Source organism: Hylobates moloch, unplaced genomic scaffold (genome assembly GCF_009828535.3).
Source record: "Hylobates moloch isolate HMO894 unplaced genomic scaffold, HMol_V3 SCAFFOLD_5, whole genome shotgun sequence".
NCBI classification, from domain to species: Eukaryota; Metazoa; Chordata; class Mammalia; order Primates; family Hylobatidae; genus Hylobates; species Hylobates moloch.
Genome location: NW_026652280.1, coordinates 115,064,779 through 115,082,718, shown reverse-complemented (window position 1 = coordinate 115,082,718; position 17,940 = coordinate 115,064,779). Strand labels below are relative to the sequence as shown.

At 42.2% G+C, this 17,940-nt stretch overlaps 2 protein-coding genes across 14 annotated transcripts in view; one reads left to right on the top strand and one right to left on the bottom strand.

Annotated features, from left to right (window-relative positions):
• The window catches only part of ST7L (suppression of tumorigenicity 7 like), a 99,871-nt gene extending 95,632 nt beyond the window's left edge, over positions 1-4,239 (bottom strand). For 3 of the 13 annotated variants that reach the window (XR_009213668.1, XM_032154985.2, XM_058439460.1), the window contains exons 1-2: positions 3,376-4,131; positions 1,287-1,369 (exon numbers count right to left, since the gene is read on the bottom strand). Coding sequence is in view for 9 of the 13 variants with exons in the window: in XM_032154985.2 (XP_032010876.1) it covers positions 1,287-1,369; positions 3,376-3,580 (288 nt within the window). In the remaining 4 variants the exon portion in view is untranslated. Of the gene's footprint in view, positions 1-1,286; positions 1,370-3,375 lie in introns of all 13 variants that reach the window. The other 10 variants (XM_032154988.2, XM_058439461.1, XM_058439462.1 and 7 more) reach the window with 10 other exon arrangements.
• The window catches only part of CAPZA1 (capping actin protein of muscle Z-line subunit alpha 1), a 47,193-nt gene continuing 33,449 nt past the window's right edge, over positions 4,197-17,940 (top strand). Inside the window, exon 1 of the mRNA XM_032154998.2 lies at positions 4,197-4,348. Within this exon, the coding sequence (XP_032010889.1) occupies positions 4,310-4,348 (39 nt within the window). The 5' untranslated portion in view covers positions 4,197-4,309. The remainder of the gene's footprint in view (positions 4,349-17,940) is intronic.

Below are 17,940 nucleotides of genomic sequence, written 5' to 3'. Positions count from 1 at the left end.
TAGTCAGACACGATGGCACATGCCTGTAATCCCAGCTACTAGGGAAGCTGAGACAGGAGGATGGCTTGAGCCCAGGAGTTAAGGCCACAGTGTGCTATAATGGTGCCTGTGAATAGCGACTGCACTCTGGCCTGGGCAACGTAGTAAGACTCCATCTCAATTTTTTTAAATGGGCAAATTTTATATAAAAACTGTATATCCAGGTTCTATTTATTTATTCATTCATTTTTGAGACAGGGTTTCTCTCTGTCGCCCAGGCTGGCGTGCAGTGGCAAGATCTTGGTTCACTGCAACCTCCACCTCCTCCCGAGTTCAAGAGATTCTTATGCCTTAGCCTCCCGAGTAGCTGGGACTACAGGCACATACCACCATACCCAGTTATTTTTTGTATTTTAGTAGACGGAGTTTCACCATGTTGGCCAGGCTGTTCTTGAACTCCTGGCTTCAAGTGATCCGCCTGCTTCAGGCTCCCAAAGTGCTGGGATTATAGGTGTGAGCCACCACGTCCGGCCTATCTGGGTTCTCTTTAAATCATTTGAAAAATTGAAAAACCTGGTAATACTAGCTCCAAGTCTATATGGCAACAATTAGCTTTAGCCTCTTTTAGAAGGGGCATGCACTGTCCAGGCTACCCAGTCCTCAAAGAAATAAGAATTTAATTATTAAACTCTATCCATTTCACTCATTTTTGTTACCAACTTGGGCTCTGCAGGCATTTAACTTTCAACACACCCCAAGCCCTCCCTGACTACAGTTTACAATAAGCCTTTAATATGTAAATAAATACTGTCAATCTCTAAAAGTAGATTGGGAGATGCAGTGTTCCCCAAACTTGTTTGTATAGGTAATTCTTTTCAAATGCTGAATACATTTTGGAAATGCTGATCCATAGGTAATAATAATTTATAATTATTATAACCATATAAAGGATTTTTAGGCCAGGGCGGTGCCTCACGCCTGTAATCCCAGCACTTTCGGAGGCCAAGGCAGGCGGATCACCTGAGGTCAGGAGTTGGAGACCAGCCTGACCAATATGGTGAAACACCATCTCTACTAAAAATACAAAAATTATCTGGGCATGGTGGCCGGCACCTGTAATCCCAGCTACTCTGGAGGCTGAGACAGAAGAATTGCTTGAACCTGGGAGGTGGAGGTTGCAGTGAACCCAGATCATGCCACTGCACTCCAGCCTGGGCGACAGAGGAAGACTCCATCTCAAAAAAGAAAAAAATATATATCTTTAGATAAATACCAAAACATGAAGGAAGGAAATGGAAACTACTTACAAATATTAGTCCTGATATCAATGAAGATGTCCCTGTAAGTGCCACATAGAATTTGGGTGTCAATGAATTTAAAAATACAGTCACTGTCAAAAGAACAAGAATCAAAGTTTAAACAAATGCAAATTTAAAGTACTTAGGTTACAAACATGCAAGTATCTTTATGAGTGGTGGGACTTAAGTAGTATTAATATCTAGTGTGAAATTCACTTGAAAAAGTTTTAATTTGTATATATATTATACATAATGGCTTATAACTATTTGCAACAAATCAAAATGAGGTAATTCAGCTTGCTTTTGAGAATAAAACTAAAGCACTTATAAGTCATAATTTAGATAAGAACTTTTGCAAGTCTGTAAGAATAAGAAGATAAATATGTTTTTACAAAGGAGGTTCAAAACTACTCCATAATTATTTTGGTAGGATACAAAACCACTGTCTCAAATTAGAGGGAAGGAAACAGCGTATGTATTTGGTATATCAGCTAGAGAGGCAAAATGGCTCAAAGAGAAAAGCAACAAACAGAAATCTCCCTGACTTACTGAAATCCTGGAGCAGATTTTTCACTTTAAATAATTATCTCATAAGTACTGTGGGTTTTAGAAAGAAATAAAAATCTGGCCAGGTAGGATGGGTCACTCCCATAATCTCGGAGTTTTGGGAGGCCAAGGCAGGAGGATTGCTGGTAGTCAGGAGTTCAAGACCAGCCTGGGCAAATAAAATAGACCCAGTCTCTATGCAAACTTTAAAACTCAGCCGGTCGTGGTGTTGCACGCCTGTAGTCCCAGCTACTTGGGAGGCTGAGGCCAGAGGATCGCTTGAGCAAAAGAGTTCAAGGCTGCAGTGATCTTGCCACTGCACTTCAGCCTGGGTGACAGAGGGAGACTCTCTCTCTCTCTCTCTCTCTCTCACACACACACACACACACACACGAAAAAGAAAAGTAAAAAAGAAAAATCTACAGTAATCAACTATTCTCATCTAAATGTTGTATATGGTTAACATGTAGAAAAATAAATGACAAGTCAATCAGTAACACTGTGCATAGAAACCACCGTTAAGCACTTCCTTCACCTGTTACAGAGATGCCAAATTAGCTCTTCAGTTTAGCTTATTTGAGTGTGCTAGTTATATTTGAACTTGATACCTATCCTCCAAAAAAGCCAAAATATTTCCGAACATTACCTCACAGTCTTTCATGTCATCTCTGAACAGGAAAGGGGACATTTGTTGCCTTTTGCTACAGAAAAATCAACCACTGTACTGAATCATGTAACGGAAATACTTGTATCTTGTTCTGAGTTGCTGCTCAGACGTTGAGTGAAATATAATCACATGGTAAGGGGACCTGGGCCCTAAACACTTCATCCTGTCTACAACTAAAGAATAGTACAGTATATGAGAATCCATCAGGATCATCACTTCTTACATGTGTTCGTATTTTCAGCACAGACTACATAGCAAGTGTTCTACAGACGTCGAAAGAACTAGCAAACCCACTGTTGTTTGTGGCGCTCTCACTTCCTGTACTATTTTATTACTCAAGATAAGCCTAAAAGAACAGACAAAACTATCACGAAAACGATTTCTTAACAGAACTATTTTAAAACAAAAGAATCGTCAATTAAAATCATGCCATTTTCTTTCTCTGAAATATTTAAATTACAGATGTGCTCATCTTTGTTGCCTGGATATGAGTTCTCTCAGCTGGGCAGCGGGAGACTCAAAGTAGTGACTTTTAAGGGATCCTACCAGAGTGGGGGAAGCCAATATAAATTACGTATCCTAATCTGAGGCACTCTTCTGTCCTAATACCTTAAGCTTATAGCTTGTCAGGTGGCTTTTCCACGGAAAAACGAAGACATAAGAGAGAGGACGGACCTTAAGAGTTCTAGGGAGGAGCCGGTAACGGCAGCAGGCTTGACAATCAACTGCAAGGTTGCAGCCCAAAAGAAAAAGAACCCACTTGATCGCTCATCATCGACTCCTCAGAGGCCCTCTAGGACTACCGAGAATCTCTCGCCCTTTGGCTCTTGCCCCCGACATCTCTCCTGGTCCCCCGCCCTGCCCCAGGAGATCTGGTCCTCTCACCTGCTGCCAAATTTTCACACAGCCTCAAAGGGATCCTCAGGGCGTAAAGCAGCCCCAGCCCCGCCACGAACCACAACGAGGCCCCAGTCCCCGCCAGCCCGGCCCGCAGTCGCTCCCTCCAGCCTAGCGTCGGGTTTCGGCCAGGGGCAGGTGCAGGAGACGCTCCAGCAGCCGCAGCTTCACCCAAGCCGCCACGGTCCGCCATCTTGCCGCTATCGCAGGCGCCAGAAGCTGGGAGGGGAGGACAGGAAACCGGGAGTCGGGAATCCTGGGATAGTGGCGGACCTGAAGTTGGCCTCTGTGAAGGTTGAGTCCTGGGGAACCGGGACCGAGAAGATTTCGAAGGTGGAGGAGCGTGTCTCAAGATTAGGGATACCTATTCCTTCGTGGGGCAGGGAAGGGGCGGACAGCAGCACCTGTTCTGGAGGATCTGGACAGAGATGTGACCCCGAAGTGAAGTGTTACCGCTTACAAACGAAATGAGGGTCACCTTTCACACCCCCGCCCCCCGGGGTTGGAAAAGCCACCGATCGTTCAAGCGGCCAAGCAGCTCTTAGAGCTTTGGATTCGGCTGTCGTGGAGATAACGGGCACCAGAAAAACTTGGAGTAGCAACAGCTACTTGGTCGGATGGAGACCAGGAGCCAAGAATAATCGAAACACGCTGCCAGCGCCCATTAGATGGATGGGAAATGAGTGTAACTCATTGGGAAAGATACTAGACTTCAAATCACCGAAAGCAAACCCTACTTCCTGGGGCGCGGGCGCGGGCGCTGGCGTTAGGAGACGTCACTCCCGCGCATAACTGACATGGCGCCCTCTTGGTCGGCGTTTCCGGGCGGGTCCTTCCGACGGCCGCCGCGGTGATTCCATCACTCGGCTTTCTTCCCGGCCTGCCTCGCGCCCGCAGCCGGGCTGGGCCAGAACAGCCCAAGATGGCCGACTTCGATGATCGTGTGTCGGATGAGGAGAAGGTAAGGGGTCCGCCTCTCTCTCTTACCTCCTCCCCCGACAGGGAACTGGGGCCCGGCCCGGCTGCGTTGAGAGCCTGGCAGTGTCCCCAGGAAAAAGAAGCTTCTTGGTCCATGCTGACATACGCTCTCCGCAGTCGGGACGCTTCCCTCTTACGGGGCTTTCCTCTGCTTCACGGTGGCCCCAGTTCCTCGTTCCCCGACTCTCCTTTCCTCTCAGGCCTGAGGCACAGCCCAGGGGCCTCCCTGCAAGGGAACAGACGTTTCCTTTATTGGATCGTGACTGTGAACTTCTTTCTGTAATTTTGCGAGAGGGTGGTGGTTATGTTGCGACATATCAAAAAGCAGTTATTTTACCGCCTTTAGCAGTTGGGGCTCACCCCATCCCCCCATTTGTAGATATAATTGGGGTTAGTTTGGGCGAGTCACTTCCTGGTCAGGATGGCTTCTTAACTAACTTCCCTTTTGCTCCTCCTTCCTCAGGAAGTGATTTTGCTGTCACGACTCTTCGACAGGGAAAGGTCCCAAATGTTGCCCACCTCACTACACATGCACTACTTTTCTCATGTACTGTCGCCTGTCTGATTCGCTATAATAAATCTGTGAGCCTCAGGGCATTTGCTTCAGAATTTGAACACCAGTCTTTCCCTATAGACACATCCTTTTAACGATAATTTTTGAAAATTTTGTTTCTTGTTAACAAATCTAGAATAGCTGATGGATTTTCTTAACCTCCAGAAAGGTTTTCTGTAACACATAATAAACCTCATGTTAACATGTTCAAGACTGAACAAAGCATACTGCCTTCTTTGATGCTCCAGTGTGGAGTCTTTGATTAGTTGAATTTGTCAGTGGTTTGTATACTTATTTCTTGAAAAGTGTCTTAAATACAAGAGCACATTCTAAGGTGGAATAACTTTTCTTCTGACAGTTGCACAGTTTCATAACAGTTTGTCAGGCTTTTCAGTAAGTACATGGTTTTAGGGCACGTAGGACTTAGAATGACCTCACAAGGTAACTTATTGGACAAGAATTATGACATTTGTCTCCCACTGTGGCTGTTAGAAAATGTGTCCCCTTGAGTGCTCTGTAAATCTACCTGGGTGTTTTTTTTTTTTTAATAAGAAGTTGGGATGTGGAGGGGACTGTTATAATCCATAAGTCCTTTGTACGGAATAACTTGATACATGTAGATATGGCATGCCATTTTGAAATGTTTAACAAGCCATTGACAACAGCGTTAGATTTTCTCTTATTTGAAAACATCTTCACACATGTTTAAGATTTAGGACAAAAACAAAGATATTTATATATAAGCCTATGCTGGAAATCGATCTATAATAAATTGTTCTAAGACAAATAGTTACTATTCAAATAAAATTAAGCAAAAATCCTGTTACAATACAACTAAACAATTTTTTTTTTGAGACGGAGTCTCGCTCGGCTCACTGCAACTTCTGCCTCCCCGGTTCAAATGATTCTCCTGCCTCAGCTTCCCGAGTAGCTGGGATTACAGGCACCCGCCACCACGTCCAGCTAATTTTTGTATTTCTTGTAGAGACTGGGTTTCCTCTTGTTGCCCAGGCCGGCCTCCAACTCTTGGGCTCAAACGATCCATCCATCTCCGCCACTTAAAGTGCTGGGATTAAAGGCGTAAGCCACCGCGCCCGGCCAAAATTTCACAAATAATTTAAATAATAAACTTTTAAGTTTATTGTGCCTACCTGATACATATTGACCAGTGTTGTTGGATTTTTGTCTTTGATACCAGGTTAGAATGCCTTTAATTAAACTTGGGAAAATATATATTTTTAAATGCCAATTAAGATGCCTTTAGATACTGGCAGTGTTTTAATTAATGTCTTGGGTTGTGTTTTGTTTTTTTTTTTTTTTTTTTTGAGACACCCGGGGTGGTGTGCAGTGGTGCGATCTCCACTCGTTGGAACCTCTGCCTCTCTGGTTCAAGCGATTCTCCTGCCTCAGCCTCTCCAGTAGCTAGGATTACCGGTGCCCGCCACCACGCCTGGCTAATTTTTTGTATTTTTAGTAGAGACGGGGTTTCACTATATTGGCCAGGCTGGTCTCGAACTCCTGACCTCGTGATCTGCCCGCCTTGGCCTCCCAAAATGCTGGGATGACAGGCGTGAGCCACCGAACCCAGCCAGTCTTGGTTTTTTTAATAGCAAATCTGTGACCGGTTTCCTCTTCTAGCATACTTTTTTTGTTGCCAAATATATTTTAATGTTGCTTTTTATCTTTGTTACATTTTCTAAAGGCAGTGAACCTTTAGAAAATTTGGTGATAATGAATGGACTCTTAATTTCCTTATAAATATTTATGTAAAAGCTAGTAAAATCATGTGTTCTCATAACTGCTGAAGTTTTTTTAATCACTTTATAAAGAGGAAGTTGGGTTTTGTTACCTGAAATGGTCATGATGAGCTGTCTAAATAAAACAGGAAGTTGAAAGTGTAATAACTTTTAGAAATAAATGTTTTAGTTGTAGCTTTGAGTTCACAGTTTCTGAGAATGAACTTAAGCTTTTTAGTTATATGCTTAGCAAGACCAAGATACTGTAATTAGGAACTCTGAAATATGAGATGAATTACTTCTTTGGGTTCTTTTCATTGTCTATTTCCTTTATTTCATTCAACATTTGTAAAACATAAAAGCAAAGGGAATTTTGGGGGGCTGGAAAATGTGATTAGCATATTTTTTCCCTTCAGCCTAACTAGTGGAATATTTGTGTACAATTTCAAAAGTATGGTAATTGAGAAGTTATGCTTTCAGTTTAGACAATGCTTTCAGTAATAAGATAAAGTTTTCAGTATTAAGAAAAACTACATGCTTTCAGTTTAGACAATGGTAGTGGTGTTAAGGCATTTTTGAGAAACAAGTTTGTCAAAATTATTTAGTAGAGCTGTAGAAAATGTTATAAATAGATGAAATATGAGGGCTCTGTTAGAGCACGTGAAAAATATTTATACTTTTTTTTTTTTTTTGAAACGGATTCTTGCACTGTCTCCCAGCCGACTGGAGTGCAATGGTAAGATCTCGGCTCACTGCAACCTCCACCTCCTGGGTTCAAGTGATTCTCCTGCCTCAGCATCCCAAGTAGCTGGGATTACAGGCACCTGCCACCACACCCAGCTAATTTTTTGTATTTTTAGTAGAGACAGGGTTTCAATATGTTGGTCAGGCTAGTCTCAAACTCCTGACCTCGTGATCCGCCCGCCTTGGCCTCTCAAAGTGCTGAGATTACAGGCGTGAGCCACCGCACCTGCCAATTTATACTTTTAAACTGGATCCTTGATTATGTATTACCTCCTTAATTTGCTAGTTACCATTGTAGGATAAAGCAAGCCCTAAAGATTGTTTGGTGTGGCTGTTTTCTAACAAGTCATCAATTAGTATTAAAACTGTCATTCTTCCATCTTCACTTTTCAGTTAGTTTTGCTGAGAGGTATTCATATAATCTGTTAAGACATCCTAGGACAGGCCGGGCTAAGTGGCTCATGCCTGTGATCCCAACACTCTGGGAGGCCAAGGCAGGTGTGTCATCTGAGGTCGGGAGTTTGAGACCAGCCTGACCAACATGGAGAAACCCCATCTCTACTAAAAATACAAAAATTAGCTGGGCGCAGTGGCGCATGCCTGTAATCCCAGATACTCAGTAGGCTGAGGCAGGAGAATCGCTGGAACCTGGGAGGCGGAGGTTCCGGTGAGCCGAGACGGCGCCGTTGCACTCCAGCCTGGGCAACAAGAGCGAAACTCCGTCTCAAAAAAAAAAGAAAGGCCAGGAGCGGTGGCTCACACCTGTAATCCCAGCACTTTGGGAGGCCGAGGCGGGCGGATCATGAGGTCAAGAGATTGAGACCATCCTGGCTAACACGGTGAAACCCCATCTCTACTAAAAATACAAAAAAATTAGCCGGGCGTGGTGGCAGGTGCCCGTAGTCCCAGCTAACCGAGAGGCTGAGGCAGGAGAATGGTGTGAACCCGGGAGGCAGAGCTTGCAGTGAGCCGAGATTGTGCCACTGCACTCCAGCCTGGGTGACAGAGCAAGACTCCGTCTCAAAAAAAAAAAAAAAAAAAAAAGAAAAGAAAAGAAAAAGAAATCCTAGGACAGGAGCATAAAGCCTAATAAGCAGGTGTAGACTCACATGCCCAGTCTTTTGTTAGTAGTACTGATTTATCATAATTTCTTCCAGAACACTTAGCCGTTTTATTACGACCAGGCTTAATGCTAAACAAAGTAGTGTAAATTTGTCAGAAAATTCAGATCCCAGGTTTTTCTGCTTATGTAGCCATGCTTTTTTCACTATACTGTTCTTTTCCATATAGCTATGAATGAAAAACCAGAGTACAGACATCCATTTAGTGGATTATAAATGAGGTATTGTGGGCCGAGCATGATGGCTCACGCTTGTAATCCCAGTACTTTGGGAGGCCAAGGCAGTCAGATCATCTGAGGTCAGGAGTTCGAGACCAGCCTGACCTGGTGAAACCCTGTCTCCATTAAAAATACAAAATTAGCCGGGCGTGGTGGCGCATGTCTGTAATCCCAGCTACTCAGGAGGCTGAGGCAGGAGAATAGCTTGAACCTGGGAGGCGGAGGTTGCAGAGAGCCGAGATCGCGCCATTGCACTCCAGGCTGGGCGACAGAGCAAAACTCTATCAAAAAAAAAAAGAGGTATTATGATGTAATGGAAAAGAGTGATTGTGAGTGTTAGATTTGGCCTATCCCTGTCGTGCTTCTAGCCACCTTGTCACTGATTTTGGAAACATCACTTAACCTCTATGGGTGGGCCTCAATTTCCATCTAAAATAGAGATATAGGGAGGAATTGGATCAAACCAGCCCAAGAAAATTTAATTATTTCAAACTCTAATGAAAAATCTCTATTTTAAAAATTGAAACACTAAAATGTTCTGGGAGGTTCTATTCATTGTCTGCTTTCCTACATTTGCCCTGATAACAAGACTGAGTTCCGTGATAACTGAAACCATGTCTCTTTATCTAGTGCCTAGCATAGTGCCAAGCACACAGTGTATGCACAGCCTGTTGGTATGAAAGAGAACACAACTTCATTAATTCTCATATCTCTCCAGTTCACACCCCTTCATCTCCTATAAAACACCCCTTCCCCTACAATTATTTCTGTTAGTCTCTAGGTGTTTCTTGTATTCAAGAGTATGTCCACAGTTTGGGTGCCTCTGTGCATTCCTTGTATCTGAGCATCTGCCATCATTGGTGCTCTGCCATGCCACTGCTGGGAACATTTGACCCCTCTGGGAGCATCTTCTTAATAGATCCCATAAACTTCAAAGCCTTATGGTTACCAAAATGATGGTGTATATATATATATACACTTGGAGCCTTGCAAAGCCCCTAATGATAGTATTTCCTTCACCAGCTGGAAGTACTCTCCTTTAGCGATCAGATTAAAACACACACCCAGGTGTGTGTTTTAAAGAGAAAGGACCCAAGAGGGAAAAAGTTTCCAAGGCATGAATGAATTAAGAGTGGCAGATGCTACTGAGATAGAAAGATGAGGACGGAGAAAACAGCACTCACTCTGACAGTATTCTTTCCAACTGGATTTGGTAAATAAGAGTGAAGAGGTACCTCGAGTGAGCAGTGGGAGAAGTCATACTGGAAGGGATAAGCAGTGATTGACATAAGAAAGTAAAATAAATTCAGGTTCATCCAGACACCCCCCTAATCTTGCCTTGACCCAGAAACATTGTGGTCACAGGGCTTTCAGCTTCCCACCCCCATAAGTAAGCTTCCTAATTATGATATCTTGGTCTTGCTAGGCATTTAGAGGGCCTTACTCTGTGGCCCTCCAGACAGTGATTTGAATGATTAAGTAAAGCTCTTTTTAGATAAGTGTTCTAGTCCAGTCTAAAATCAGCTTGTTGGTCTTTTTGGCACTGTCATTGTCCAGTCCAGCACATTCTTGGCTCCTTGCCACATCTCTGGCCTCAATGTGGGAGGCAAAGGCAGTGAGCATTTCCAGAGTGGTGAGATGGGTGCAGCACATAATGAGGCGATGTCCACACAGCATCTCTGAACAGCATGTCCACACAGGGCTCGAAGTCGTTATGCTGCATGTCCACAATAGCTGAGCAGTTGAGATTGGTGGAGTGGACCTTCTCATTACTCATCATCTAGAGGAAGGTCCTCATCATCTCTACTTCTCAAAGGGGTAGAATTGAACCTGAACCTGCTTGACAGACAAGAGCCCAAGCCTAACCAAGGTGGCTGCCATGGTGACCCTCGCCCCGAAAGCCATTTCCATTAATTTAAAAATTGTAGGTATATAGGAACTATAATAACAGGGTTAAAATTAAAATTTGCTCTGTGTGGTGGGTCACACTTGTAATCCCAATACTTTGGGAGGCTAAGCTGGGACAATCACTTGAGCCCAGAAGTTTGAGACTAGCCTGGGCAACATAGTGAGATCCCGGCCTCTACCAAAAAAAAAAAAAAAAAATGGTAGGAAAGAGCACCAGTAAAAAGTCTCCTCCTGCCCCTGTCTTCCACCCACCCAGTTTCCCTGACAAGTAGCCAATATTACCAATTCCTCTTGTATCTTTTCTAATTATATGCATATACAAACACACTTTTCACTTAATAATATCTCTAACCTGTCCACATTCCATCTACCATTATTTTCATTCAGGACCTTTTTTTATGCTTGAATTATTTTTAACAACATTTTTAATTATCTCTCTGCCTCAGGCCTCTCCTTCCTTTATACATCCTTCCTGGTTTATCATAAATTCTTCACAGCTATAATGTATTATGAAATTTTGAGCAGTGTGTAAAATTTATCTTTGGTACAACTGTACATACAGATTGTTAAGGCAGTGTTGGTAAAATGGAACATTGATCGAACTCTGTTGAGTGTGGATCATGGTATAACATACTGTTTAAACAACAAAACACCATAATGGCAGACTGTAGCAAAGGAAGGTGGTAAGAGAACTTTGCTTTGTGGATTCTTTGTTTTACATCTGGATAACATTTAAGTGCTTATTTTGTGCTAACTATGTATTAACCATGTATTTATCTCACAACATCCTTATAGGGCAGATACTTATGCCTATTTTACAGTAGAGTAAACTGAGGCACAGGCACATTTGAGGTTAAAATATATGACCCAAGTGTCCAGAACTAGTAAATGGCAGAGTGGATACAATGCCGTTGTCTGCTGTCAGCGCCTATGCTCTTACCCATTTTGATTCCTTTAAGTAGATAGTAAGATAGTAAGCAGTTTTGATGAAATAATAACATAGTCCTAAACAGCAACCAAGTTAATCATGTAGTAACCTGGATGCCTTTATAGACACTGAAACATTGGTGTTCTGTGGTCCTGACTGCATTATAATTGTTGCTGAATGGCCAGGTGCGGTGGTTCACACTTGTAATCCCAGCACTTTGGGAGGCCGAGGCAGGCGGATTACTTGAACCCAGGAGTTCAAGACCAGCCTGAGCAACATAGTGAAACCCCATCTCTACAGAAAATACAAAAATTAGCCCAGCATAGTGGCACACGCCTGTAGTCCCAGTTACTTGGGAGAATCACTTGAACCTGAGAGTAGGAGGTTGCAGTGAGCCGAGATCATGCCATTGCACTCCAGCCTGGCCTGGGCGACAGTGCGAGACTCTGTCTCAAAAAAAAAAAAAAAAAAAAAAAGAAGGGCCAGGCGTAGTGGTTCACGCCTCTAATCCCAGCACTTTGGGAGGCTGAGGCAGGCGGATCACCTGAGGCTAGGAGTTCGAGACCAGCCTGACCAACATGGAGAAACCTCGTTTCTACTAAAAATACAAAATTAGCTGGGCGTGATGGCACATGCCTGTAATCCCAGCTACTCAGTAGGCTGAGGCAGGAGAATAGCTTGAACCCAGGAGGCGGAGGTTGCAGTGAGCCAAGATTGCGCCATTGCACTCCAGCCTGGGCAACAAGAGTGAAACTCCGTCTCAAAAAAAAAAAAGTTGCTTAGTGCTCTTTGAGCTTAAGTATGCCGTGAAATATTCTAGTTATTTATGCTGTGTTATTAAACATGTGTTGAAAAACATGGCTCTAGAAATTTAAAGATCATTAAAGTCCCCGTAACAAGGCCAAGGAGAAACTTTACAGTATGACAGTATCTTAGAACATCCTTGCCTATGGTAGAATCTGTGTTTCCTTCAAAAACAGATTTCTGAGTTCCATCCTAGGTATATTGAATCAGAATTTTTTAGAACCAGTTGTCAGGAATTATTTATAATAAGCCTCCCAATAATTATTGGAATACTTGAGAACCATTATCTTAGCGAACTTGCTGTGGTTCAAATCTTAGTCCTCTGTTTATTTAGCTCAGAAGCTTGATTGATCAGGATACTAAACCCAAGTCTCTCTCAGGGATAAACTCATTTTAGCTAGGCTTATGAAACTAATGTATAAAACTGGAATAACAATTTAATACATATAGAAGGAATTAAGTTCTTTTTTTCAGATAGGTCAGGAACATGGGAAATCAAGTTAGGATGTTTTAATGGAGCATAGAATTAGAACAAAGGAAGTTAACTAGATAGTCAAAGTATTGATGGCATTTTGTTTCATAATAGGCATATGTACCCAACACCAAAACCAAGTCAGGTCTTTGTATAACAGCATTGGACATTTTTCCTCTAGATAGGTTCATTTGTTGTCACATTACTAGCAGGGGAGTTTTGTAGGACTGGTTATGTGTCAAAAATTTGCATACTGCAGCTTCTACAGTCTGCCCCCCCTTAGTTAATGACACTTGCATTCTTTAGTTGCTCAGGTCAAAAACGTTAGTGTTATCTTTGACTACTATTTCTCTCACAATCCACATGTAGTCCACTGGCAAATCCTGTAGTCTCTGTCTTTAAAATAAACCCAGAATTTGACTATTTCTTACCACACCCTTATTCTAACCACTCTGGAAGAAGCTATTGTGACCTCTAGATTATTAAAATACTATTTTTTATGGTTTCCCTGCTTCTGCTGTTGCTCCCCCCCAGCAGTCTGTCCTCGATGAAGCATCCAGAGTGATCTGGTTAAAGTGTAGGTCAGAACATGTCACTTTTCTGCTCAAAGCCCTCCAGTGGCTTCCCATCTTCTTCTAAGTCCCTATGTTCTGGGATGTTACCTCTTTGCCATTTATCTCTGACTTTATCTCCTGCATGTTCTTCTGGTCTTTGTTCCAATCACATATTTTCACTGAAGAATCTTTGCATTTGTTCTTTTCTCTGGAGTTCTCTTCCTTCTCTATCCTTCACTTCAGATACTTAACCAGAAGTCACCTCCTTAGTGAAGCTTTCTCTGGTTATTCTATCCAGTTCCAAATCCTAACATTTCTTGTCCCTTTTCTTTGCCTTGTTTTTTCTCCTTAGCATTTATCACTTGCCAGCTCGTATTTTACTTAATCTTCTCTGTTGTCTTTACCCACTAGAATGTAAACTCCACGAGGACAGTATGCTGGTGAGTCACCATTGCCTAAAACATAGTGGGTCTTCTGATATTTGTTGAATGCATGAATCTTGCTTGGATAGCCTGTCTTGATTTCATTGTTAACTCTCATAGGGCAGTCTGATTTCCAAGTGTTGTGAGGCCATATTGAGGACTCCAGTACTTCTGTATTACTGATAGATTTTTATTAATGGAGCTTTTTCCTCAGAAAGCTTTAGCAAGTGACCATTGCCTATGACATACAGAATGAAACCAGATTTGGTATTACCATCATTACTGCTATCTGACTTACCTTACTTCATCCTTCTCTTTTATTATCTCCAAATCCTCTGTCTACCAAACAAGAGAGTGTTTTCCCACTACCCTTTTTGTTCTTCTTATTTCCTCACTCATAGTGCCCTCCCTTTCCTCCCTTCCACCCTATCTAAAGTACTTTGCAGAGCCCAGCTTCTCCTTTTCTCTGTAGTTGTCCTTCACCAACCCAGCTCAATATTCAACTCTGTACTCTTAAGTTCTGTGCCTTATGTTATCTGTACTACTGCTTTGGCAGTTTTGCTGCTTTGAATTATAGTTGTTTTTAATTTTTTTATTTTATTTTTGGGACAGGGTCTCACTCTGTCACCAAGACTGGAGTTCAGTGGTGGGATCTTGGCTTACTGCAACCTCTGCCTCCTGGGCTCAAGTGATCCTCCCACCTCAGCCTTCCTACTGAGTAGCTGGGACTGCAGGCACGAAACTAACTTTTAAATTTTTTTTGTAGAAACAGTCTCAGTATATTGCCCAGACTGGTCTCAAACTCCTGGGATTACAGGCATGAGCCACTGCACTCGGCACTCGGCCCTGGCAATTATTTTATTTTTAATTTTTGAATTTTTTATTTGTGTTTATTTTTATTTTTTTTAGAGACAGAGTCTCACTCTTTCGCCCAGGCTGGAGTGCAGTGGCACCATATCGGCTCACTGCAACCTCCGTCTCCCGGGTTCAAGCGATTCTCCCGTCTCAGCCTCCTGAGTAGCTGGGATTACAGGCGCCTGCCACTGCACCTGCCTAATTTTTTGTATTTTTACTAGAGACGGGGTTTCACCATCTTGGCCAGGCTGATCTTGAACTCCTGACCTCGTGATCCACCCGCCTCGGCCTCCCAAAGTGCTGGGATTATAGACGTGAGCCACCACGCCCAGCCGGATTTTTTATTTTTTGAGATGAGACATCATTGTGTGCCCACGCTGGTCTCAAACCCCTGGGCTCAAGTGATCCTCCTGCCTTGACCTCCCAAAGTGCTGGGATTACAGGCATGAGCTCCCTGTGCCCAGCCTGAATTATAGTTATTTTTAAATGCTGGCACATCTTTACTGAAGGCTATTATTTGTATAAATTGTTTTGTTAACAGTGGTAAAGTATACAGAGATTGGAAAGCTAAGGTGCTTACTGTATGTTATATTCGTCTTATGTTGTTTGTATCTACCAGGATGAATTGTACTTTATATTAGCTTAAGGTAGTGGCTGTCAACCCTGACAGCACGTTAGAATCACCTGAGGAGGCTTTTAAACTGATGCCCAATCCCTACCCCAGACTATTACATCAGAATTTCTGCAGGTGGAACCCATATGTCAATATAGTTAAATCTTCCCAGGTGATTCTAATGTGTAGCCAAGGTCCAGAACCACTGATTTGAGGCAAAAGATAACTTGTTGGCTTACTTCTTTGACAGTCCTACTCTTTGTCTTTGTCTTTAGTATTCACCTCAGTGCCTGAGACCAAATGAATTGTTTTGTGGTTTGTTTTGAGTGAATGAACAAATTGTTAAACACAAAGAGCTGAACTTTTTAAAAGACAACATAACTCAGAATTCAGTGATGTCTAGGTATTTGCTTAGGGAAGAAAATTAAGTATCTGCTGTATGGGAGTCTGTCTCATGTTACCTCATGGGTTCTTAAAACGGTCCTAGATATGAGTAGGTTTTATAATCACAAATGAAGAAACTAAGACCCAAGCAATTTAGCGGTAAAGCTGGCATGTGAAACTGTATCTGACTCCCAGTGATTTTGAGGGAAAAAAAATTGGTAAAAAGATATACTTTAAGTTAGAATGCCGTAACATGCTAGATACATACCAGACCTTAAAGGCAAAACCGTTCTTGTTTCCCAGTGTTGCTTTTTCCATCTAGCATGGGTTCTCACTGCCAAACTTTACCGTTTCGAACTTGACATCTACATCATTGCTCGCTAACATGTGAATCTCAGGGTACTTGGTGTGGTCATTTTTCCCTAATTTATTTTATTTATTATTGGGCAACCTCCGGACCAGAATAGTTTCAAAGAGGCTTTTTCCTAATTTTTTAACCTTATGGGTATTTTTTTTTTTAAGCACATTTAAGCTCCTAAACAAGTTGCTTATGGGATGTTTTCACTCATTTTAATTTTTTTTCTGTATGTTGTAAATGTTAGGCTTAAATATGTTATTTTTAAACACTACTAAGTGGTATGAAATACAATGACTCCTAGTTAAAGTAAAAATTATTCTAGTGCGTGTTAAAACAGTAGACTATTCAAAATTGTTATGGCCAGGTGTGGTGGCTCATGCCCGTAATCCCAGCACTTTGGGAAGTCAAGGCAGGCAGATCACCTGAGATCAGGAGTTCAAGACCAGCCTGGCCAACATGGTGAAACCCCATCTCTATTGAAAATACAAAAATTAGCAGGGCGTGGTGGTGGGCGCCTGTAATGATCCCAGCTATTTGGGAGGCTGAGGCAGGAGAATTGCTTGAACCCAGGAGGTGGAGGGTGCAGTGTGCCGACATCACGCCACTGCACTCCATCCTGGGTGACAGAGCAAGACTCCATCTCAAAAACAAACCAAAGAAAAGACTATTACAATAGGGGAGAAAAATCAGGCTCAACTCCTAATACAGTAAAGACAGCTGGGTATTTACGTATAGCCAATAAGCAGAGTTGGGGAGAAAATTACTAAGAGGAGACCATGAGGGTAGGGGGATTCATGCTGAAGGCAGTTCAAAGACTTACACATCAAAAGTAGGGAATGAAGAACTTGATCAGATATCAAGGGTGGGCAGATTCTTGCTAAAACTGGGCTAGGCAGGCCAAAGACAGGGGGATGTGGGGCAGGGAGGCGGGGTGGGGTGTCAAATCCTAGTTCAAAAGAGGCCTTAGAGAGAAGCCTAAAGTTTGCCACTCCATGTGTGTGTGAGATGTACATAATTGCTTTAGTAAATAGTCAAGTGTTTAAGACATACCAGAAAAGCAGTTATTCCCTAGAGTTTGTAGAATGTTTTAAAGTGAAATTGCTCTACTTAAAACTAACTTGCCTGACTTCCCTACCTACTTGTGTCTAATAAAACTCATAATTGGCTACTAATAGAGAAAACAATTTCTAAAGACTATTAAAACGACTTTTGAAAGAGTGAATGTGAAGCAAATTATTTGGAAATGCCAGCATCTATTTTTTATAATGTTGATCCTGATTTAAGACATATCTTTATGCTTTCAAGTCTTATCTCTTGCTGATAATGATAAAATAAACTACATACATCTACAATTTTATTTCTGAGTATGTTCTGTGTATCTCCAGGTCTAAACTGGGAAAATAATATGTAGCTTATTTGGAATTTTAAGAAACACAGATAACAGTAACTTTTATTTAGTGAAACCACTACTGTATACATTATTACTAACTGTGGTCACCATGCAGTGCAGTAGAGCACTAGAACTTATTCTTCCAGTCTCGCTGTAACTTTATACGCTCTAATTGCTATCTTTGATATCTTTCCTTTCTCCTTCCCTGACCCCTCAGCCTCTGGTAACCACCATTCTATTCTCTGTTTCTCTGAAATAGGCTTTTTTAGATTCCGCATATCTTACAGTGAGATCTTACAGTATTCATCTTTCCGTGTCTGGCTTATTTCACTTAGCATATATCTTTCAGGTCCATTCTTGTTGTTGCAAAAGATAGAATTTCCTTCTTTTTAAAAGCTGTATAGTATTCCATTGTGTGTATATAACACATTATCCATTCATCTGTTGAGTTGATTGATACTTAGGTTACTTTCGTATCTTGATTATTGTGAACACTGCTGAAATGAACATGGGGG